General features: G+C 42.9%; 1 protein-coding gene across 6 annotated transcripts; it reads right to left on the bottom strand.

Annotated features, from left to right (window-relative positions):
- Positions 1 to 54: 54 nt before the first annotated feature.
- On the bottom strand, positions 55 to 23291 carry LOC120053753 (nicalin-1-like). Of its 6 annotated transcripts, none has more exons than XM_039000971.1 (15): positions 23010 to 23291; positions 22177 to 22367; positions 21708 to 21852; positions 20314 to 20408; positions 13963 to 14043; positions 8718 to 8821; positions 4559 to 4647; positions 4171 to 4310; positions 3786 to 4012; positions 2979 to 3066; positions 2784 to 2822; positions 2350 to 2513; positions 1971 to 2024; positions 1763 to 1841; positions 55 to 1566 (listed from the first exon to the last, which is right to left on the bottom strand). In XM_039000971.1, exons 1-15 carry the CDS (start codon positions 23182 to 23184, stop codon positions 1504 to 1506), a joined length of 1734 nt encoding a protein of 577 aa, XP_038856899.1. In that variant the 5' UTR covers positions 23185 to 23291; the 3' UTR covers positions 55 to 1503. The 6 variants fall into 6 exon arrangements, with proteins under 6 accessions (XP_038856899.1, XP_038856902.1, XP_038856903.1 ...); XM_039000974.1 differs by having other exon boundaries at positions 2350 to 2510; XM_039000975.1 differs by having other exon boundaries at positions 3834 to 4012.
- Positions 23292 to 23780: the final 489 nt, after the last annotated feature.

The raw sequence follows: 23780 nt of genomic DNA, 5'->3' as shown, positions 1-23780 counted from the left end.
TATCATGTTTTCCCATACAATAAAACGTGTTCATTTGAAAAAGAAACAGACTTATTTCAACAAATTCATTTATTTTTGATGTCATTGTTGCAAGAATCAAGTTGTCGTCGATCAGGTAAAACACAGTTAAGAAAGGTAAAACAAAGGTGTTGGACAAAGAGTCTCAGAAATGGGAGAATTCAATTCAGTGCACAGTTAAGCATAGTCTGCTTCAATAAATACAAATTCTAAGATATGTCCCACACAGCTTTTTCCATTGTGTAGATAGGTGAATCTCGCCAGTCCATTTGCCCTCACTGACTGCAGGAGTGACATGGCATGCAGTATGTAATTATACCAAATACAGCACTCAAGCACCGTCTCCTCATCTCAACATCAAAGACTGTCAGGGATATAGACGAAGACACAGATCAACACATTGACATTACCAGACTCCCTTCGAAGGTCCAATTCGATCTACCAACACGTCTTGCCTTTCTTAACACTTTAGTTGTTGATAAGCAGAGCAAGGGGGGATTTGCACATCGATGTGGAGCTAACCATGTTGCAATAGACATGTCCAGATAGATGAGGCAGAATCGTGTTGGTAGACCAACACTGCATACATCTCATTAACATTTGTGTGAGGGGTGGGCCTCATTTTTTTCACATTTTAAAATCAAACGTGTCACATAGTAACACTAGTAAACAAATGTGTCTCAAAGGGGTGAAACCCAAAAATGATGCATTTCCATTCTATAACCGTACTTACTCTTATGGCAATAGGAAGTATGGGGGACACTATCATTCTTATTCATACATTTATTTCATTAGTTCAGTCAAGGCCATGAATCATGTTATCGACACACTATTCAACATTTAATTTAAACAATAAGAAAACTAATTTGGGTTAGAGAAAAAAACTAAAAGAAATCTAGTCATGATGACCAAATACATTGAACATCCAAACAAATATTACCAAGTCTCACTGCTGCTACTCCATAGCTGCCCAAGAAGATGACGTTTGGCAAAATTCACACTATAGGGCACTGAGTGAGCCGTGGATTTAGAAATGCCCAATCCCACATCAACCCCTAGTCCCTCCCTACTTCTTATGCATTTGTGTAGAACGGAGAGGATTGGTTGAGTGTAAGCAAACTGGTGAAAACCGCACTTAGCCAATCAGAGAGCCAGGTGACGTTATTACCATATTGCTGACACCTATCGAATTATCTCAGATCATGGGGGAAATAGGGGTTAATGTGGGACTGGGCTTACGAGGTGGTAACGTTTGACATCTGTTTTCAGGAGGACAGGAAGACTAAAGGAACCGACTAAATGGCTAAACTTGGCAGAGAGAAATGATTCAACATGTTTCATTTCCAAAGAGGGAAAAAGGCGATATAAAAACATTTTACCACCCAATATATCATAAGAGCTGCTTGGTCCGCCCCCGTTTTGTTATTGGCTAGAGCTCGTCGCTGTGAGGAGAGGAGGAGTCTGGAGGATAGTAAGGGGATGGGCTTAATGCTGCTTGGTCTTGGGTGCTGTGATTCTGCGCACCACACTGTAGAGAACTCCAAAGTGCTGAAGAGAGAGAAAAGCGAGAAACATTATTAACCCCTAAATAACAAGGTAAGCCGGCTGAGAAGACAGCAGTCGTCTGATTTACAGCAATGACCTGGGTAGGAGTTACAGGGGTGAGGCTAGGTCAATAATGTATGACCATACATCAAAATAACATTAGTGACCCTCAGAATGGCAATGTTGGATCAATACATACCTGAATGGCCAGATATATCACTCCGAGGTAAGCTGCGATGCAGACCGCCAGAAGCAGGTCAAAGATGGCTGGTTTCACCCTGTTAGGAAAGCAAAATGTGACACAAAAGCAAGCTGAAGGTTTGAAGTGAAAAATCAATAAGCTATCGCTCTATTGCACTAAAGCCCAGCACTGTGAGGGCTAAATAGAGTGGGCAGCTATCACCTACCTGTAAGCATTCATGGTCTGTTTGAGCTGATCATAGAAGACAAACTCTGGGTCTCTGAGAGGGCGAAAACAGATGACATCTGTCACTGAAACTTCAACCATTAACTTTCATAAGGTCATTGGATCAATAAACAACAGTAAATAGAAAGTGTACAACTCTCATTAAAATCCCATCCGCCCCAGACAATTTGATCCATACAAATCATCTTCTACAACACAAGTAAAGGAGTGGTTCTGTCACAGTTTTGACCACTACGAGCGGTCTTAGTGGCTTTGTGATTCCTCACAAGGCAAACACGGCAGAACCACTAGCGGTGACCAGTCTAGAGGACCAGCGACACCTTGTATTAGCAGTAGCACTGTGGTCAGTGACTGGTCACCTCTTGTCAGCCTTGACGTAGTGCCTGCGGACGTCCTTCAGGTAGTGTCCCAGGTGGTACTCCAGGGTGCTGACCACGCTGCTGTCTTTGTCCACCAGCTGGGCAGCCCGCGGCTGGGCTGTCAGCCAGTCCACCATTGACGACAGCTGCTCCTCCTGCACCTGCTGGACACACATGGACACAAACACACAGTCGCACACTCATCATCAGTGGTCTTATAGTACACACCTTGATACACACTTGTCTTGTTAAGACACACACATTGTGACCCTGACTTTAACGGTCCATGCTATGACAAAACTAACCACACAAACACACACTAGCCTAAGAGTCCTGGTGTGTAGAGCAGCCTTCAAAGAGGCTTGGTAAAGGTCACGTCAGAGACAGCCTGAGAGGGAGGAGACAGCAGGGTACAGTCACATTCAACCACTCACCATTTGCTCAGTGAAGATCTGCAGGTCTCCTGGAGCACCCTGGACACACACACGAGAGAGAGAAAAGTCAAACCTCTGTACAGTTCAAAAAGGTCAACTTAAATATCAAAAGCAACATGAAAAATATTGACTTTCATTATATGGCTTTGAATAATGAAACGTCCTATGGTGACGACACATTATACATATCTTTACCTTCTCTGTGAGGTTGTAGATTACTCTCGCCAGTGACTCTGCAATCAGCTTTGTGTTCCTGCTGAGCTTTCTCAGATCCACATAAGGTCTGTAACAGTAATTCACAGTTAAATTAACCAGCAATCAAGAGCAGCTCAACTAAGAAAAAAAACGAATGGAGGAGAATGGAAGGGGAGCAGACAGTCCACTGGGCTGGGAGGAGGGGAGGTGACAGTGATGAGGTTGGGAGGACAGACGGTGCCCTACAGCAGGATGAAGGTGTCCAATCCAAAATCAACCCAGTAGCCCAGTGTTTCTTAACCTTTTCTATTCCAGACTGACAAGCTATGTTCCATCCTCCTGGAGGTACCGCTAACAGTAAAACTACTACAGTATTCGTGTCAGTTAAGCATCTCAGAGACCAGCCAGAAACAGCCCTTCATCAGATTGAAGCAACATGGTAATAGCTCCACCTTGCTGTGAAATCAGATCTCTACAAGTCCCACATCTACGGTCCCAAAGGCAGGGGTGTGGGCAATACGGTCCTGGAGGGCAGCAATGTGTGCAGGCTAAAGTGTGCAGGCTTTTGTTCTAGCCCAGCACTTACACACCTGATTCAATTGATCCTATTGAGCAGTTGATTATTATTTGAATAAGGTGTGTTAGGTGAGCTGGGCCTCGGCAGGGGTTGGGGCTTGTGGTGTGGTGTGGTTTGGTTTGGGATCGGCAGGGCAGAATGGGGGGGGGGGGGGGGGGGGGTGTAGCTAGACAGTTGCGGGCGACGGGCGGTTGGTTGGATGCTTGGTCGGACTGCAGTAATAAACCCACCCAGCAGGGGGCTCTCCCACTCCGTGGCGAGAAGAGGGGGACACTGACCGCACGTCCATGATGCTGGAGCGCTGCGCCTCACGGTGGCTGTTGAGGTGGGACAGGGTGAAGGCCGGCAACCGGCGGATCCCGAAGCGCTCGTGCTCCCACGCCAGCGTGTCGTCTGCCAGGTTGATCTTCTTGTGCACCATGGAGAACTTGACCTCTGGGTACTGGCTGGATATCACCTGGGAAGAACAGAGGAGATTAGAGGTCAGGAGAACTTGACCTAATGAGAACAGTAGGGATCTTTCAGTGTAATGTGTTATATGTGGTCAATACATGTTAGTTTGTATCAGTGGTGTGTATCATATGAACTTCAATACTAAAAAACTGTGGTCCTTACAGTCTCCAGCTCTTTGAGCAGGGCGTACTGGGTGGTGCCTTCTTTAGGGGGTTTGGACACATGGAGGTGCAGACTGTCCCCGTTCCCCAGGGTGTCCAGACACAGCACAAATGCCACGTTGTCCTGAAGCAGACTGGAGTCTGCAGAGAGAGAGGGAAGAAAGGATAGAGGAAAAGAGAAACTGTTTAAACTGCAATATGAATTTCCATGACTCATGTACGCCCATTGTTTTGCATGCAGGACCACAATTTCACAATGTTGCCGGTATCACGTTTCATTCCCATTCATTTGCAGTGTGTACTCTACAGGTGTTCTCTACAGTGTCCCACTGTGGCAATCATAATACCTGTCCAGTAACTGAGTCTACAGCCTTCTGAGCTTAGTGTACCTGTATGATCCAGGTTGTCCTCCAGCCATCTCTTGGTGCCTTGGTAGTTGAACTTCCCTCCTCCAGAGACAAAAAACAGGAGGTTGTATCTAAGAAGACAGCAGGTGTGTTAGAAATGACAGGAGAGTACATTCTTATCAATGTGGATGTTCACTGGCCTCCATTAGATCAACAGACTTGTACAGTCTGGTAGCTACATGTTGGGAATTCCAAACATAGAATATCAGAGGAGAAAAGGCTAGTCAGTTGCAATAGTGTTTCTGAATTCAGAGGTCATGAAATCTGCAACACGTAGCTGACTTGTCTTTACCTTGCTTTACCTGTCCTGTACTTTTGCTTCCTGACGACTGCACCCTTTCCCCCTACCCGCTCTATGGTAGGGTGGGGCTTCTTGCTCTCTCGTTCCTTTTTACTAGTGATATGCAAACAGCCCTTATTCAAAGTTAGCGGTGGTTGCTGGTTAGCATTTTGATTGATTCCGTCTGATTCTGTCTGTATGGAGAATAAGTTGATACCAGAGTTCTGCCCAAATCTGCCCACAGATTTACATTAATTTCAAATCAAATTGTATTTGTCACATGTGACCTTACAGTGAAATGCTTACTTACACGCCCTTAACCAATAATGGAGCTTAGAAAAACAATTGTTAAGTAAAGTATTTACCAAAATAAACTGAAGTAAAAAATAAATAGATAAAAAAGAAAATAGAAAAATAATTAAAGAACAACAAAATAACAGTAGCGAGGCTATATACAGGGGGTACCGGTACAGAATCAATGTGCCGAGGGCACAGGTTAGTCGAGGTAAATGAGGTAATATGTACATGTAGGTAGACGTGACTATGCATAGATAATAAACAAAGAGTAGCAGCAGCATAAAAATGGGGGTGGGGGGAGACAATGTAAATAGTCCAGGTGGCCATTTGATTAATTGTTCAGCAGTCTTATGGCTTGGGGGTAGAAGCTGTTAAGGAGCCTTTTGGTCCTAGACTTGGCGCTTTGGTACCGCTTGCCGTGAGATAGAGAGAACAGTCTATGATTTGGGTGACTGGAGTCTGACAATTTTTTTATCGTTTTTTGGTGATGTGGACACCGAGGAACTTGAAGCTCTCAACCTGCTTTACTACAGCCTAGTCAATGAGAATGGGAGCGTGCTCGGTCCTCCTTTTCCTGTAGTTCACAATCATCTCCTTTGTCTTGATCACGTTGAGTGAGAGGTTGTTATCCTGGCACCACACTGCAAGGGCTCTGACCTTCTCCTTATAGGCTGTCTCATCAGGCATACCACTGTTGTGTCTTCGGCAAACTTAATGATGGTGTTGGAGTCGTGCTTGGCCATGCAGTCGTGGGTGAACAGGGAGTACAGGAGGGGACTAAGTACACACCCCTCAGGGTCCCCAGTGTTGAGGATCAGCGTGGCAGACGTGTTGTTGCCTACCCTTACCACCTGGGGGCGGCCCGTCAGGAAGTTCAGGGTCCTTAGGGTCCTTAGCTTAGTGATGAGCGTCGTGGACACTATGGTGTTGAACGCTGAGCTGTAGTCAATGAGCAGCATTCTCACATACAGTTGAAGTCGGAAGTTTACATACACCTTAGCCAAATACATTTAAACAAGCTATTTAAAAGGCACAGTCAACTTAGTGTATGTAAACTTCTGACCCACTGGAATTGTGATACAGCGAATTATAAATGAAATAATCTGTCTGTAAACAATTGTTGGAACAATTACTTGTGCCATGCACAAAGTAGATGTCTTAACCGATTTGCCAAAACAATAGTTTGTTCACAAATTTGTGAAGTGGTTGAAAAACTAGTTTTAATGACTCCAACCTAAGTGTATGTAAACTTCCGACTTCAACTGTAGGTGTTCCTATTTTCCATTTGGGAAAGAGCAGTATGGAGTGCAATAGAGATCGCATCATCTGTGGTCCTGTTGGGACGGTATGCAAATTGGAGTGGGTCTAGGGTTTCTGGGATAATGGTGTTGATGTGATCCATGACCAGCCTTTCAAAGCACTTCATTGCTACACACGTGAGTGCTACGGATCGGTAGTCATTTAGCCTGGTTGCCTTGGTGTTCTTTGGCACAGGGACTATGGTGGTCTGCTTGAAACATGTTGGTATTACAGACCCGGTCAGGGACAGTTTAAACATGCCAGTGAAGACACTTGCCAGTTGATCAGCGCATGCTCGGAGTACACGTCCTGGTAATCCGTCTGCCCCTTCGGCCTTGTGAATGTTGACCTATTTAAAGGTCTTACTCACGTCGGCTACGGAGAGCGTGATCACACAGTCATCTGGAACAGCTGATACTCTCATACATGCTTCAGTGTTGGTTGTCTCGAAGCGAGCATAGAAGTATATTAGCCCGTCTGGTAGGCTCGTGTCACTGGGCAGCTCGCGGCTGTGTTTCCCTTTGTAGTCCGTAATAGTTTGCAAGCCCTGCCACATCCGACGAGCATCCGAGCCGGTGTAGCAGTATTCAATCTTAATCCTGTATTGACGCTTTGCCTGTTTGATGGTTCATCGAAGGGCATTGCGTGATTTCTTATAAGCGTCCGGGTTAGAGTCTCGCTCCTTGAAAGCGGCAGCTCTACCTTTTTAGCTCAGTGTGGATGTTGCCTGTAACCCATGGCTTCTGGTTGGGGTATGTACGTACGGTCACACTGTGGGGATGTCATTGATGCACTTATTGATGAAGCCAGTGACTGATGTGGTGTACTCCTCAATGCCATCGGAAGAATCCCTGAACATCTTCCAGTCTGTGCTAGCAAAACAGTCCTGCAGCTTAGCATCTGCGTCATCTGACCACTTCCATATTGAGCGAGTCACTTGTACTTCCTGCTTTAGTTTTTGCTTGTAAGCAGGAATCAGGAGGATAGAGTTATGGCCAGATTTGCCAAATGGAGGGCGAGCTTTGTACGAGTCTATGTGTGGAGTAAAGGTGGTCTAGAGTTTCCCCCCCCCTCTGTTTGCACATGTAACATGCTGATAGAAATGAGGTAAAACGGATTTAAGTTTCCCTGCATTAAAGTCCCCGGCTACTAGGAGCGCCGCTTCTCGATGAGCATTTTCTTATTTGCTTATGGCCTTATACAGCTCTTTGAGTGCGGTCTTAGTGCCAGCATCGGGTTTGTGGTGGTAAATAGACAGCTACGAGAAATACAGATGAAAACTGTAAAAAAACTGAAATACAGATGAAAACTGTAAACTGTAAATATGTGGTCTAGTTTATCATGAGATACGCTACCTCAGTTGAGCAAAACGTCAAGACTTCCTTAATATTAGATTTCATGCACCAGCTGTTATTTACAAATAGAAACAGACCACCACCCCTTGTCTTACCGGAGGCAGCAGTTTTATCTTGCCGATGCACCGAAAACCCAGTCAGCTGTCAGCCTCGACTCAGTGAAACATAAGATATTACATTTGAATGTCCAGTTGGTAGGATAGTCTTGATCGGAGCTCATCCATTTTATTATCCAATGAATGCACGTTGGCTAATAGGACTGAAGGTAGAGGCGGATTACTCACTCGCCGGTGGATCCTTACAAGGCACCCCGACCTACGTCCCCGATATCTCCGTCTCTTCTTCATGCGAATGACGGGGATTTGGGCCTTGTCGGGTGTCTGAAGTAAATCCTTCACGTCCGACTCATTAAAGAAAAAATCTTCGTCCAGTACGAGGTGAGTAATCGCTGTCCTGATATCCAGAAGCTCTTTTCAGTCATAAGAGACAATGGCAGAAACATTATGTACAAAATAAGTTACAAAAAACGCGAAAACACACAGACAATAGCACAATTGGTTAGGAGCCTGTAAAAACGGCAGCCATCTCTTCCAGCGCCATCTGGAGATCTGGTTCCTCATCTCAAACAGCTCTCACTCCTGGGTGTTTAGAGTACACTTCTTCTAGAAATCGACAAATACCTTCTAAGAACCACATCCGTTCTACTTTATTATTACAAGTACTACTGAAAAGTGTTTTAAACACAAGGTCTCCATCTTCTGAATATTGTAAGAGGTTTATTCTTACATTTGTACGTTTTACACATTTTCCTCGGCTGTGGGTGCCTAGATGCCGGAAGGAAAGGTGTGGATGGTTATAACCTTGTAAGAAGCGTGATTTCTCAGAGTGGCTGGGGATGTGTGTTGCTCACCCAGCGTGTGTCCTCTTGTAGGTGTAGAGTCTGGAGAAGAGCCTGGCTAACTCCAGCAGCATAGACACCCCACTGCCGTTAGAGTCTGCTCCATAGGACAGCCACTGGACAGGACAACACCACAATCATACAGAGAACACAATTACTTAGCATCTTCACTTCTAGTGGATTACTATAAGAATATTTTAAGATTAATACACAATGCAGAAGACTAAAAGGTCAAGAGGACTAAAAGTCAATAGAGTACTAACGATCAACGGAAATAGTGTTTTTTCCGTAATAGGGAATTAATGAGCAATGGGTCAGAGACATGAGGAATTTGTCTATACATTGAGCCTGAAATAGGATACTTGTTATTTGACTATTGACCCAGTTTAATTGCAAGGAATTCTAATTGGTCAACCACTCTGCTAGGGTTGGGTTATAAAACTACATCCTGTCCCTTTGTTCTGTGGAAAGAATCACTGAGGACAGGGGAGAATGAACATCTACCTCTCAGCATAACATCTATGATCTGTCCTCTTTGAATAAAACTATTTTTCTCCCGATTTGTTTTGGGGGTTGAGTTATTGAAGAGTAAAATCAACTGCTAACACCACAATGCCGCTATGTAAATCAATCAATCAATAAATAAATAAATACAGTGCCTTCAGAAGCACCCCTTGACGTTTTCCATATTTTGTTATGTTACAGCCTGAATTTGAAATGGACTACATATAGATGTTTTGTTACTGGCCTACACACAATACCCCATAATATCAAAGTGGAATTATGTTTTAAGAAATGTTAAATTCATTAAAAATGAAAAGCAGAGATGTCTTGAGTCAAGAAGTATTCAACCCCTTTGCTATGGCAAGGCTAAATAAATTGAGGGAAAAATTTGCTTAGCAAGTCACATAATAAGTTGCATGGACTCAGTGTGTGCAATAACAGTGTTGAACATGATTTTTGGATTACTTACAGTTGAAGTCAGAAGTTTACATACACCTTAGCCAAATACATTTAAACTCAGTTTTTCACAATTCCTGACATTTAAACCTAGTAAAGATTCCCTGTCTTAGGTCAGTTAGGATCACCACTTTATTTTAAGAATGTGAAATGTCAGAATAATAGTAGAGAGAATTATTTATTTCAGCTTTTATTTATTTTATCACATTCCCAGTGGGTCAGAAGTTTACATACACTCAATTAGTATTTGGTAGCATTGCCTTTAAATTCTTTAACTTAGGTCAAACTTTTCGTGTAGCCTTCCACAAGCTTCCCACAATAAGTTGGGTGAATTTTAGCCCATTCCTCCTGACAGAGCTGGTGTAACAGTCAGGGTTGTAGGCCTCTTTGCAAGCTTTTTCAGTTCTGCCCACACATTTTCTATAGGTTTGAGGTCAGGGCTTTGTGATGGCCACTCCAATACTTGGACTTTGTTGTCCTTAAGCCATTTTGCCACAACTTTGGAAGTATGCTTGGGGTCATTGTCCATTTGGAAGACCCATTTGCGACCAAGCTGTAACTTCTTGACTGATGTCTTGAGATGTTGCTTCAATATATGCACATAATTTTCCTTCCTTATGATGCCACCTATTTGGTGAAGCGTACCAGTCCCTCCTGCAGCAAAGCACCCCCACAACATGATGCTGCCACACCCGGGCTTCACGGTTGGGATGGTGTTCTTTGGCTTGCAAGCCTCCCCCTTTTTCCTCCAAACATAACGATGGTCATTATAGCCAAACAGTTCTATTTTTGTTTCATCAGACGAGAGGACATTTCGCCAAAAAGTACAATCATTGTCCCCATGTCCAGTTGCAAACGGCTGCGTGGTCCCATGGTGTTTATACTTGCGTACTATTGTTTGTACAGATGAACGTGGTACCTTCAGGCGTTTGGAAATTGCTCCCAAGGATGAACCAGACTTGTGGAGGTCTACAATTTTTTTCTGAGGTCTTGGCTGATTTCACCATGATGTCAAGCAAAGAGGCACTGAGTTTGAAGGTAGGCCTTGAAATACATCCACAGGTACACCTCCAATTGACTCAAATGATGTCAATTAGCCTATCAGAAGCTTCTAAAGTCATGCCATCATTTTATGGAATTTCCCAAGCTGTTTAAAGGCACAGTCAACTTTGTGTATGTAAACTTCTGACCCACTGGAATTGTGATACAGTGAATTATAAGTGAAATAATCTAGTCTGTAAACAATTGTTGGAAAAATTACTTGTGTCATGCGAAGTAGATGTCCTAACAGACTTGCCAAAACTATAGTTTGTTAACAAGAAATTTGTGGAGTGGTTGAAAAACGAGTTTTAATGACTCCAACCTAAGTGTATGTAAACTTCCGACTTCAACTGTATCTCTGTACCCCACACATACAGATAATTCTAAGGTCCCTCAGTCGGGAAACGAATTTCAAACACAGATTTAACCACCACGACTAAGGAAGTTTTCCAATGCCTTGCAAAGGTGGTCACCTATTGGTTGATGGATAAAAAAACAAAGCAGACATTGAATATCCCTTTGAGCATGGTGAAGTTCTTAAAATTTGGAGTGTGTATCAATAAACCCAGTAACAACATAGGTACAGGTGTCCTTCCTAACTCAGTTGCCGAAGAGGAAGGGAACCGCTCAGGGATTTCACCTTCAAATCAAACTTTGGTCACATGCGCAGAATACAACAAGTGTAGACCTTACCGTGAAATGCTTACTTACAAGCCCTTAACCAACAGTGCAGTTCAAGAAGAGTTAAGAAAATATTTACCAAATTAACTGAAGTAAAAAATTATAAAAAGTATCAAAATAACGAGGCTATATATAGGGGGTACCGGTACTGAGTCAGTGTGCGGGGGTAACGGTTTGTTGAGGTAATTTGTACATGTAGGTAGGGGTGAAGTGACTATGCATAGATATTAAACAGCGAGTAGCAACAGTGTACAAAACAAATAGAGGTGGAGGGAGGGGGGGTGTCAATGTAAATAGTCCGGTGGCCATTTGATTAATTGTTCAGCAGTCTTATGGCTTGTGGTAGAAGCTGTTAAGGAGCCTTTTGGTCCTAGACTTGGTGCTACGGTACCGCTTGCCATGCGGTAGCAGAGAGAACAGTCTATGACTTGAGTCGGACAATTTTATGGCTTTCCTCTGACCTATTATATAGGTCCTGGATGGCAGGAAGCTTGCCCCCAGTGATGTACTGGGCCGTACGCATTATCCTCTGTAGCGTCAGATTCTGAGCAATTGCCATACCAGGTGGTGATGCAACCGATCAAGATGCTCTCGATGGTGCAGTTGTAGAACTTTTTGAGGATCTGGCGACCCATGCCAAATCTTTTCAGTCTCCTGAGGGAGAAAAGGTTTTGTTGTGCCCTCTTCATGACTGTCTTTGTGCGTTTGGACCATGATAGTTCGTTGGTGATGTGGACACCAAGGAACTTGAAACTCTCGACCCACTCCTTTAGCTCGATGCGGATGTTGCCTGTAATCCATGGCTTCTGGTTGGGATATGTACGTACAGTCACTGTGGGGACGACATCGTCAATGCACTTATTGATGAAGCCGATGACTGAGGTGGTATACTCCTCAATGCCATTGGATGAATCACGGAATATATTCCAGTCTGTGCTAGCAAAACAGTCCTGTAGCGTAGCATCTGCGTCATCTGACCACTTCCGTATTGAGCGAGTCACTGGTACTTCCTGCTTTAGTTTTTGCAGGAATCAGGAGGATAGAAGCAGGAATCAGGAGGATATAACTATGGTCAGATTTGCCAAATGGAGGGTGGGGGAGAGCTTTGTATGCATCTCTGTGTGTGGAGTAAAGGTGGTCTAGAGTTTTTTCCCCTCTGGTTGCACATGTGACATGCTGGTAAAAATTTGGTAAAACTGATTTAAGTTTGCCTGCATTAAAGTCCCCGGCCACTAGGAGCGCCGTTTCTGGATGAGCATTATCTTGTTTGCTTATGGCCTTATAGAGTTGGTTGAGTGCGGTCTAAGTGCCAGCATCGGTCTGTGGTGGTAAATAGACATCCTCGAATAATAAAGATGAGAACTCTCTTGGTAGATAGTGTGGTCTACAGCTTATTATAAGGTACTCTACCTCAGGCGAGCAATACCTTGAAACTTCTTTAGTATTAGACATTGCGCACCAGCTGTTATTGACAAAGACACACACCACCACCCCTAGTCTTACCAGACGTAGCTTCTCTGTTCTGCCGGTGCATGGAAAATCCCGCCAGCTCTATATTATCCGTGTCGTCCTTCAGCCACGACTCAGTGAAATATAAGATATTACAGTTTTTAATGTCCCGTTGGTAGGATAATCGTAGGTCATCAATTTTATTTTCCAATGATTGCATGTTAGCCAGTAGAACGGATGGCAGTGGGAGTTTACTCACTCGTCTAAGGATTTTCAGAAGGGAGCCCGACCTGCGCCCCCTTTTCCTCTGTCTTTTCTTCACACAAATGACGGGGATTTGGGCCTGTTCCCGGGAAAGCAGTATATCCTTCTCGTCGGACTCGTTAAAGGAAAAAGCTTCTTCCAGTTCGTGGTGAGTAATCGCTGTTCTGATGTCCAGAAGTTATTTTCGGTCATAAGAGACAGTAGCAGCAACATTATGTACAAAATAAGATAAAAAAAATAAGTTACAAACAACGCAACAGTAGGTTAGGAGCATGTAAAACGTCAGTCATCCTCTTCGGCGCCATCTTATAGCCAATGGCCAACCTTGAGGCCAATGGTGACTTTAAAACAGTTACAGAGTTTAATGGCTGTTATAGGAGAAAACTGAGGATAGATCAACAATATTGTAGTTACTCCACAATACTAACCTAATGAAAAGAAGGAAGCCTGTACAGAATAAAACAAATCAAAAACATGCATCCTGTTTGAAACAAGGCATTAAAGTATTACTGCAAAAAAAAAAAAGAAGGCTTTTGTGCTGAATACAAAGTGTTGTTTGGGGCAAATCCAATACAACAAATTAGTGAATACCCGCTCCATATTCTCAAGCATAGCGGTGGCTGTATCATGTTATGGGTATGCTTGTAATCGTTAAGGACAGGGAAGTTTTCCAGGATAAAAAAGAAACGGAATGGAGCTAAGCACAGGCAAAATTGTGTATAGATAGGTGAGAAGAAAATATGATAAATCCATTTTGAATTCAGGCTAACAAAATTTGGAATAAGTCCAGGTGTATGAATACTTTACGAAGGCACTGTAATAAAGAGTATATTGAGGTGCATGAAGGGAGAGCTGGGCGTACCGGAGCCACACCAAAAGAGTCATAGTGAGCCACCAGGACAATGGTTGGCAGGTCCTCTCCTCCAGTTCCAGCCAGTCGCCCCTAGGAGAGGATGGGGCTACAATGATTAGACAACAGTATATTGTATTAGGATTTACATTTTATACATCAGTTCTAAAACATCTCAAAACATACTAGTACATTCGCTGTCATCTTGTATGAAAGTAAAGAATGTACCTAAGGGTATGTCGAAACTTAAGACATATCAATGAAGTCAGGCACGGGAGGTCTCTCACAATGACTTCAACTAAAAACCATTATACAGTGCCAGTCGAAAGTTTGGACAAACCTACTCATTCAAGGGTTTTTCCTATATTTGTACATTGTAGAATAATAGTGAAGACATCTAAACTATGAAATAACACACGGAATCATGTAGTAACCAAAATATATTTTAGATTTCTTCAACATAGCCAGCCACCCTTTGCATTGACGACAGCTTTGCACACTCTTGGCATAGTACATGATACCATGTGTTATTTCATAGTTTCATTGTTTCTACAATGTAGAAAATATAAAAAATAAAGAAAAACCTTTGAATGAGTAAGTGTCCAAACTTTTGACTGGTACTGTATGTGAAACAAGGCCATTGACTGGTAGTGGCCGTATGCATTAAGGTTGGGCTCAATTTGAATGTAACGCTTTCAGGAAGTGATTTGAATTTAACATTCAGAAATATAAAAACTTTTCAAATAAATTTCTTCTCCTTTCAGTTTATTGAGAAGACATGAAAAATAAAATGTAATTTTTTATTGAATTGCAACTTTAGTTTACTTCCTGAATGGACTGTCTTAATTTAGAATTGAGCCCAACCCTGGTGTGCATTATGTAGAGCTGAACACTTGATCCATCTCAGAGTCAGGAGTCTCCTGATCCCCTACTGCATGGCTAAGCCCATTATTCCCCTGGGTTTGACACCTAGCTTAGTTCAAAACACACATGCACACGCAAACACTTTCTATCTAGAATATCATACAGTGCATTCGGAAAGTATTCAGACCCCTTCCCCTTTTCCACATGTTGTTACGTTACAGCCTTATTCTAAAATTGATTAAATACATGTTTTCAAAAAATCTAATCTACACACAATACCCAATATTGTCAAAGTGAATACAGATTTTTTTTTTTTTAATGTTTGCAATGTATTAAAAACAAAAATACCTACTTTATATAAGTATTCAGACTCTGCTATGAGACCCGAAATTGAGCTCAGGTGCATCCTGTTTCCATTGATCTTCCTTGAGATGTTTCTACTACTTGATTGGAGTCCACCTGTGGTTAATTCAATTGATTTGATATGATTTGGAAAGGCACACACCTGTCTATATAAGATCCCACAGTTGACAGTGCATGTCACAGCAAAAACCAAGCCGTGAGGTCGAAGGAAATGTCCGTAGTGCTCCGAGACAGGATTGTGTCAAGGCACAGATCTGGGGAAGGGTACCAAAACATTTCTGCAGCATTGAAGGTCCCCAAGAACACAGTGGCCTCCATCATTCCTAAATGGAAGAAGTTTGGAACCACCAAGATTCTTTCTAGATGGCCGTCCGGCCAAACTGAGCAATCGGGGGGAGAAGGGTCTTGGTCAGGGAGGTGACCAAGAAACCGATGGTCACTCTGACAGAGCTCCAGAGTTCCTGTGGAGATGGGAGAACCTTCCAAAAGGACAACCATCTCTCCAGCACTCCACCAATCAGGCCTTTATGGTAGAGTGGCCAGACGGAACCCACTCCTCAGTAAAAGGCACATGACAGCCTGCTTGGAGTTTGCCAAAATGCACCTAAAGGACTCTCAGATCATGAGAAACAATATTCTCTGGTCTGATGAAACCAAGATTGAACTCTTTGGCCTGAATGCCAAGTGTCACGTCTGGAAGAAACCTGGCACCATCCCTACGGTGAAGCATGGTGGTGGCAGCATCATGCTGTGGGGATGTTTTTCAGTAGCAGGAACTGGGAGACTAGTCAGGATCGAGGGAAAGATGAACGGAGCAAAGTACAGAGAGATCTTTGATGAAAACCTGCTCCAGAGTGCTCAGGACCTCAGACTGGGGCGAAGGTTCACCTTCCAACAGGACAATGACCCTAAGCACACAGCCAGGACAACACAGGAGTGGCTTCGGGACAAGTCTCTGAATGTCCTTGAGTGGCTCAGCCAGAGTCCGGACTTGAACCCGATCGAATCTCTCTGGAGAGACCTAAAAAAAGCTGTGCAGCGACGCTCCCCATCCAACCCGAGAGCTGAGAGGACCTGCTGAGAAGAATGGGAGAAACTCCCCAAATACAGGTGTGCCAAGCTTGTTGCGTCATACCCAAGAAGACTTGAGACTGTAATCGCTGCCAAAAGTGCTTCAACAAAGTACTGTTGGATTTAGGGTAAACCTTGAACATTGAGATACTAAAGACATGATAGATCCGAAGCAGTATATAAAGGAGTGAGAGAGACTGGGTTTTATGTCAGAAGTTAATGCTTCTCTGTAGAAAGACAGAGTGGCTGTGAAATGTGCTGGGAGTCACGTGAGTGTGATATGTGATACGGGAGGACATCTGTGGATTAGGCGAAAGAGGGGTTGAGGTCAGGTCAGATCCCCTGAAAGTAATAAGTCAGATCCCCTGAGTAATAAGGGTTTAGTATCCAGTCACGCTCTTCCTGTGGAACCATAAGATGTAAGGATTGGAGAGAAGGAGGAGTGTCCGAAGTGCTTCCAGGAACAGGAACATGTTTTGGTCTGAATACAGCCACGTCGACCCTTTAGGGAGAACTAAACTTGGTTAAGCTTCTCTAGTGTCCGTGAGTTATTTACTCTGAAAAATAAGAACCTAACAGTACTTAGTAAAGGGTCTGAATACTTATGTAAATGTGATATGTTCTTTATTTTTAATACATTTGCAAAAGTTTCTAAAAACCTGTTTTTGCTTTGTCATAATGTAGATGAGGAAATTGTATACATTTTAGAATAAGGCTGTAACGTAACAAAATTAGGAAAAAGTCAAGGGGTCTGAATACTTTCCGAATGTACTATAGAGTCGAGAATTACTTAAGGTTAAGAAAACGAACAAGTTATCTGCTTATTAATACCTTTACACCCAAAGTGTGAGGCAGTGTGCTAATTAGAGTACTGGTCTACTGGTGGCCTAATAGACAGGTTGGTTGTTTAGCAACAAAACTGGATGCTTGAGCAAGTATGTGGCAAAACAGATGGGGTTGGCTTAGATTGTTGATAACATGTACACTATTTATTTGCCAATGTTTATTGAAAACATAAATAAAGTTGCACAATAAGCACTTGTCTCTCAAATCCATTGTTACAGTTAGTCAATTTTTGCCATATTAGCATAGACGTGACAGTCAAAACAAGACATGGTATCAAGAACAAGATCAAACAAGCTGAAACGTGCACTTAAGATTCACCACATGGCAGTTTGTCATTGTTGCTAGCTATCTGGCCATCTAGAATCACAACAACACACAGCCTTCTGCCCTTTTGAAGCGTGCGCATCATTTTGATGAAGTTGTCAGTTAACCTATGATAACTCTTGGTAAATAGTATGCTCTACAGTTTTTAATCTATATTTTTCGTAGCTGTCTATTTACCACCACTAACCAATGCTGGCACTAAGACTGACTTACAACAAACTGTATAGGGCAATGAGATAACAACAAAAATGCACATCCAGAGCCAGCGTTTCTCATGGTTTGTGATTTTAATGCTCAAACTGAAAAAACTAGAGGCGACAAAACTCTAGATCTCCTTTACTCTACACACAGAAACGCATACAAGGCAAATTAGACCAAAACTTTATCCCCCTGGTTACAAACAAAAACTCAAACAGGAAGTGGTTTGATAAAGCAGATGCTAAGCTATAGGACTGTTTCGCTAGCACAAACTGGAATTTGTTTCGGGATTCATCCAATAACACTGAAGAGATCACCACATCAGTCACCGGCTTCATTAATAAGTGCATTGACACTAATCCAGGACACATACTCAGAGCATGTGCTGACAAGCTGGAAAGTGTCTTCACTGACATTTTTCAACCTATCCCTAACCCGGTCTGTAATACCAACTTGTTTCAAGCAGACCACCATAGTCATTGCGCCCAGGAATGCCAAGGTAACCTGCCTAAATGACTATTGCCCCGTAGAACTCACATCTATAGCCATGAAATGCTTTGAAAGTCTGGTCATTGTTGCCATATTAGCATAGACGTGACATTCAAAACACCTCATAACAAGACATGGTATCAAGAACCTCAGTCGAGCTGAAACCATCATCCCAGGCACCCTGGACCCACTCCAATTTGCATCCAAAAGATCCACAGATGACGCAATCTCTATTGCACTCCACACTCCTGTACTCCCTGATCACCCACGACTGCGTGGCCTCACACGACTCCAACACCATTATCAAGTTTGTTGACGATGGTAGGACTGATCACCGACGACAAGGCAGCCTGGGGGCAAACTACCTGCCCTCCAGGACACCTACACCACCCGATGTCACAGGAAGGCCATAAAGATTGAGCCACCTGAGCCACTGCCTGTTCACCCCGCTATCATCCAGAAGGTGAGGTCAGTACAGGTGCATCAAAGCAGGGACCAAGAGACTGAAAAACAGCTTCTATCTCAAGGCCATCAGACTGTTAAACAGCCACCACTAACATTGAGTGGCTGCTGCGAACATACTGACTCAACTCCAGCTCACTTCAATAATGGAAATTGATGGAAATTGATGAAAATGTATCACTAGCCACTTTAAACAATGAAACTTAATATAATGTATATGTATATACTGTACTCTATATCATCTACTGCATCTTGCCATCTTTATGTAATACATGTATCACTAGCCACTTTAAACTATGCACTTTTATGTTTACATACCCTACATTACTCATCTCATATGTATATACTGTACTCGATACCATCTACCTCATCTTGCCTATGCCGTTCTGTACCATCACTCATTCATATATCTTTATGTACATATTCTTTATCCCTTTACACTTGTGTGTATAAGGTAGTAGTTATGGAATTGTTAGGTTAGAATACTCGTTGGTTATTACTGCATTGTTGGAACTAGAAGCACAAGCATTTCGCTACACTCGCATTAACATCTGCTAACCATGTGTATGTGACAAATAAAATTTGATTTGATTTGAGCCTTATAGGGAGGAGGTCGGAGACCTGGCAGTGTGGTGCCAAGACAACAATCTCTCCCTCAACGTCAGCAAAACAAAGCTGATCGTGGACTACAGGAAACGGAGGGGGCGAGAACGCCCCCATTGACACCGATGGGGCTGTAGTTGAGCGGGTCGAGAGCTTCGAGTTCCACGGTGTCCACATCACTAAGGCATTAACATGGTCCACACACACCCACACAGTTGTGAAGATTGCACGTCAACGTCTCTTCCCCCTCTGGAGGCTAAAAAGATGTGGCATGGGGCCTCAGATCCTCAAAAATTCCTACAGCAAAATCACCGCTTGGTACAGCAACTGCAAGGCACCCGACTGCAAGGCGCTACAGAGGGTGATGAGTACAGCGCCCTGCATTCCAGGATCTCTATTCCAAGCAGTGTTAGAGGAAGGCCCCAAAAAATGTCAAAGCCTCCAGCCACCCAAACCATAGACTGTTCTCTCTGCTACCGCACAGCAAGTGGTACCAGTGGACCAAGTCTAGAACCAACAGGACCCTGAACAGGTTCTATCCCCAAGCCATAAGACTGCTAAATAGCTAATCAAATGGCTAACCGGACTACCTGCATTTAGCCTTTTTTTGCACTAACTCTCCTGGACTGAATATGCACACACTGGACTCTACCCACACACACTACATACACCCACACACATAACACGCCCACACATGCATACTGACTCCACACAAACTTTCACACTCACCACATACGCTGCTGCTACTGTCTATTATCTATCCTGTAGCCTAGTCACTTTATCCCTACCTATAAGTACATAGCTACCTCAATTACCTCGTACCCCTGCACAGACTCAGTACTGGTACTCCCTGTATATAAGCCATGCTATTTTTACTCGTTATTGTTATTCACTGTGTATTTATTCCTTGTGTCACTATTTTAAGAGATGTATACAATTCATTCTGTATTGACCCGTAAGTAAGCATTTCACTGTTATTCTACACCTGTTGTTTACGAAGCATGAGACAAATACAATTTTATTTAATTTAACCCGTCTATATTTTAAAATGTCACCAATTAACAGAAACTTGGATTAAATGTCACAATGCTACATAATCATTAAACGGCTACAGAACAGTAGTTTAACCATAAGGATTCTCACCTCTAGACTGGTGATGGCCCAGTCACTCACTGCCTTGCTCTGAGCCCCACTCGTCACCATCTGAAAGCCATTGGCCGTGGCTGTGTGTATCAGCACTGAAAAGACATGAGGAAAATGCATTAGAGTGCTAAAAAGAAATTCACTAGAAATAATTATATTTATCATGGTTTACACCAGGGCTATTCAACTATATTCTTATGGGTGCCAGATGTGAAAAATACATTTTCTACATGGGATTACTCTTCCTAAAACAGGTATAAAAAACAATGCAAACACAATAATAATCCTATGAAGCCCTTTTATTAAAATGAAATGTCGCTAAAAGTATATGTTAAGTGGTTTAAGATTAGCAAAATTATTTATTTTATAATGGAACATATTTGTACTTAACAGTTGACCTGCATAACATACATTTTTACTTTTCTGTCCGTTTTACATAGCCTCATCTTTTGTTTTCATTTACACATGGTATATCTCACTTGACTAGTTTTTGCAGAGAAGTCTCTCGCTCCCCCAGCATGAGTAGAGAACGGGTCCCTATAACAAACTGCACTACCTCTGTTAGATTTCAGTTTATCTAAAAACTTGTGGGGGTGATCTGTACTGATGATTATTGAATATAGTTGCACAATGTAGGCAGATGGAGCGTTTAGTTTGGGCTCAAATCAGAGGAGAAAATACATTTATTTTGAAAATATTTTTTAATCATGTCAACAACTGCTTTATCCATCCCCTGTAGTCCCAAATTAAGTTCATTCAATTGATTGAAAAACAAACATCTGATTCAAACTCCTTATCAAGCATTTTCGCTAGATATGTGTTGGCTTTCTTGTGGTGGCAATCGTGGCGAAAAGCAACTATTTCCTCCCTATGCTCACATAGGCTGCTCTCTCTCAAGAGAGCATTATTACCCTTGCTTAGCCACCGAAAATCATTGTGGTAGATGATGCTCAGCAGCCTACGAAACAAGCCATGTATGTCGTTCGGATAAAGTTTATGATAGCCAGAAGCGAGTCCATGGTATTTTTTTAACTCACCGCAAAGCACGCTCTGCTGTATCAGGCAGGGTAGTGATGTCATCTGCGGTGAAAGAGCCGATAGGTGGGCAGAAACACTCTGTACCCCTCTTAGCAACTGATGATATTTATTGACAGCACTTAATGGGCGGGACTACAGGACAACAGATTCTCCCATTGGAGAATATTGAACGAGGGCTCCTTTTGGCACTAAATATCGGATTTTTGAATGGATTTTTGAAACAATTATTTTCTTTTTTTTAATGTTCAGAATTTATCAAAGGGACATTCTAAATTGACAAATGGGCCGGATCTGGCCCGTGGGCTTCAAGTTGAATAACCCTGCTTTACACAATTTAAATAAAAAATCTCCTGTACCTTCGGCTGCAGAGGAGGACCCCTGGGAGGAGGATGTGGTGAGGGTCTGTGTGTAGATGGAGAGCAGCTCATCATCCTCCAGTGCAAAGTACACTGGAACGATGGTCTCTGTGGCCAGCATCTCTGGCTCCAGCTCCATGAACTGCTACAATGTGGAGGAATACTGAATGACTGGTTATCATTCACAAGACTATTACACCATCAGAATGTGAACGTGAAACAGCATAACATTTTCATCTTTCGCCTACTTCACTCCAGCAAGTCTGGTTTTTCAAGTTTTTCTTTGAGTGGGTCACAACTGATAAGGAGGGAGTGTTGTGACCGCCGTTTTCTCTAAGTGTAACATAAACATACCTTACATGGACACAAACAGCTCTGGAAACACAGGGCCTTGCCTCTTGATTTGACTTCCAGGGTTGTTTGCTGTACAGTTATAAACCCACTCATAAGGCATTATAATGCTTATTACCTGTACTATGTCCTGTGGCATGGTGGACATATTCTTGGGGAGAATTATGACCACAGCCCCAGCGGACTGGCGCAGGGCTTTCTGATATCTCTCATATGAGAAGTCCACGAGCCGCATGATGACACAGCGGCGGCTTAGCACCTCCGCCTCCACTGTGCGGGCCTCTGTGTTCAATATGGCATTCCTGGTACCTGGGAATCACAAGTGGGATCAGATCAGTCGGGAGAGATAAATGGAAACACCGTTCAGTGACTAGCTAGCTGACATGATTGATGCAATGCTATAGTCTACTAACGTTAGCTATCACACAGCACATCGTATTCGAATTATATGGTTTGAACTAAATACGACATGGTTATAACCTGATGGGTGTCGCGTGTTTATGGTTGTGGTGAGGGGCACTCCCTAGGGCTCTGAGGGTTTGTAGCTGCTCGCGTTAGCTTTTAGGACAACTTATCATTGAAATGGTAACGATTGGTAGTTAAGATTAGCTAAGATAACGTGGTATTGCCAGTGAATAACAACCATAACACTAACTAGTCCAGTGTATATACATATGAATAGGAGGAATGCGAGAGAGCTCTGCCGCATGAATGAAGGAGGACCTGGGTTGACAGCTAACTTAGCTAGCTAACAACCGTTATAGCAAGCTTTTTAGATAGCTAACAGTCCCTGGCTAGCACGCTAACTTTGGCTAGCTAGAATTTTGCAGTAACAGACAGCGTTTACTTGACGAAATATATGCCTTATATCAGGATCGCAAACCACAGAACAGCATTACAATGTAATACTTGCACAACATACATAGTTAGCTAGCTATTTTAAATGCTTACCGTACGGTTGTCCCTGCAGGTCATACTGCTGCATGCGGTACACGGTGAATTCATGTGCCGCTTCGGTTGGAAGGGGTGAGACGAGAATCAGCACCGCAGGGATAAACACAATGAAAGTCAAGGGGAAAGAGGACTTAAACATGTTATCGAACACCTCACTAGCCTCCTCAAACATCTTGACCTTAGTATTGAGGTCTAAACAAGAGACAATTGTAATCTGGGCAGTTTCTGGAACGATTCTAGTCTATGCACAAAGCGCAGCAGCAACCAACACAACTTAATTTTAATATGGCAAAAAGCTTGGCCACCTAAAGTAAGCACGCACGAGCTTACATTTTGATTGGCATGTACACATTATTGTAAAATGTTTCATAACTGTAATTTATACTATTTATTATAAAATAATTCTGTCATTCATTGATTTATTTAATGACAATATTCTCTGCCTCTGAGGGTCCTACAGGGACTCTCAGAGACAGCTTCATGAATTTCAGGGTAGGCTGTGCAGTTGATGAATTCAACGACAGGGGTCAGTGTAGACCGATGTTAAACCCAGAAAAAGTAACGAGAGAGGATCGTCAACGTGTGCTTCTACTAGTGACAGAGATTGTTTCTGACAGGTGAAGTATGTGCTAAGAAATGTTTGACTTTTTAGGATCTTTTTGACTGGCAGTAATGCTATTGTTGTATGATTAGCCCTTGACTTGTAGCCTACATCTAACTCATGCATTATAATAGACAACATGTCCCTAGGAGGACATTAGCCTACAC

This window comes from Salvelinus namaycush, chromosome 9 (genome assembly GCF_016432855.1).
Source record: "Salvelinus namaycush isolate Seneca chromosome 9, SaNama_1.0, whole genome shotgun sequence".
NCBI lineage: Eukaryota > Metazoa > Chordata > Actinopteri > Salmoniformes > Salmonidae > Salvelinus > Salvelinus namaycush.
Note: the sequence above shows the minus strand (reverse complement) of the source record. Positions and strands in the feature narration are given on the sequence as shown.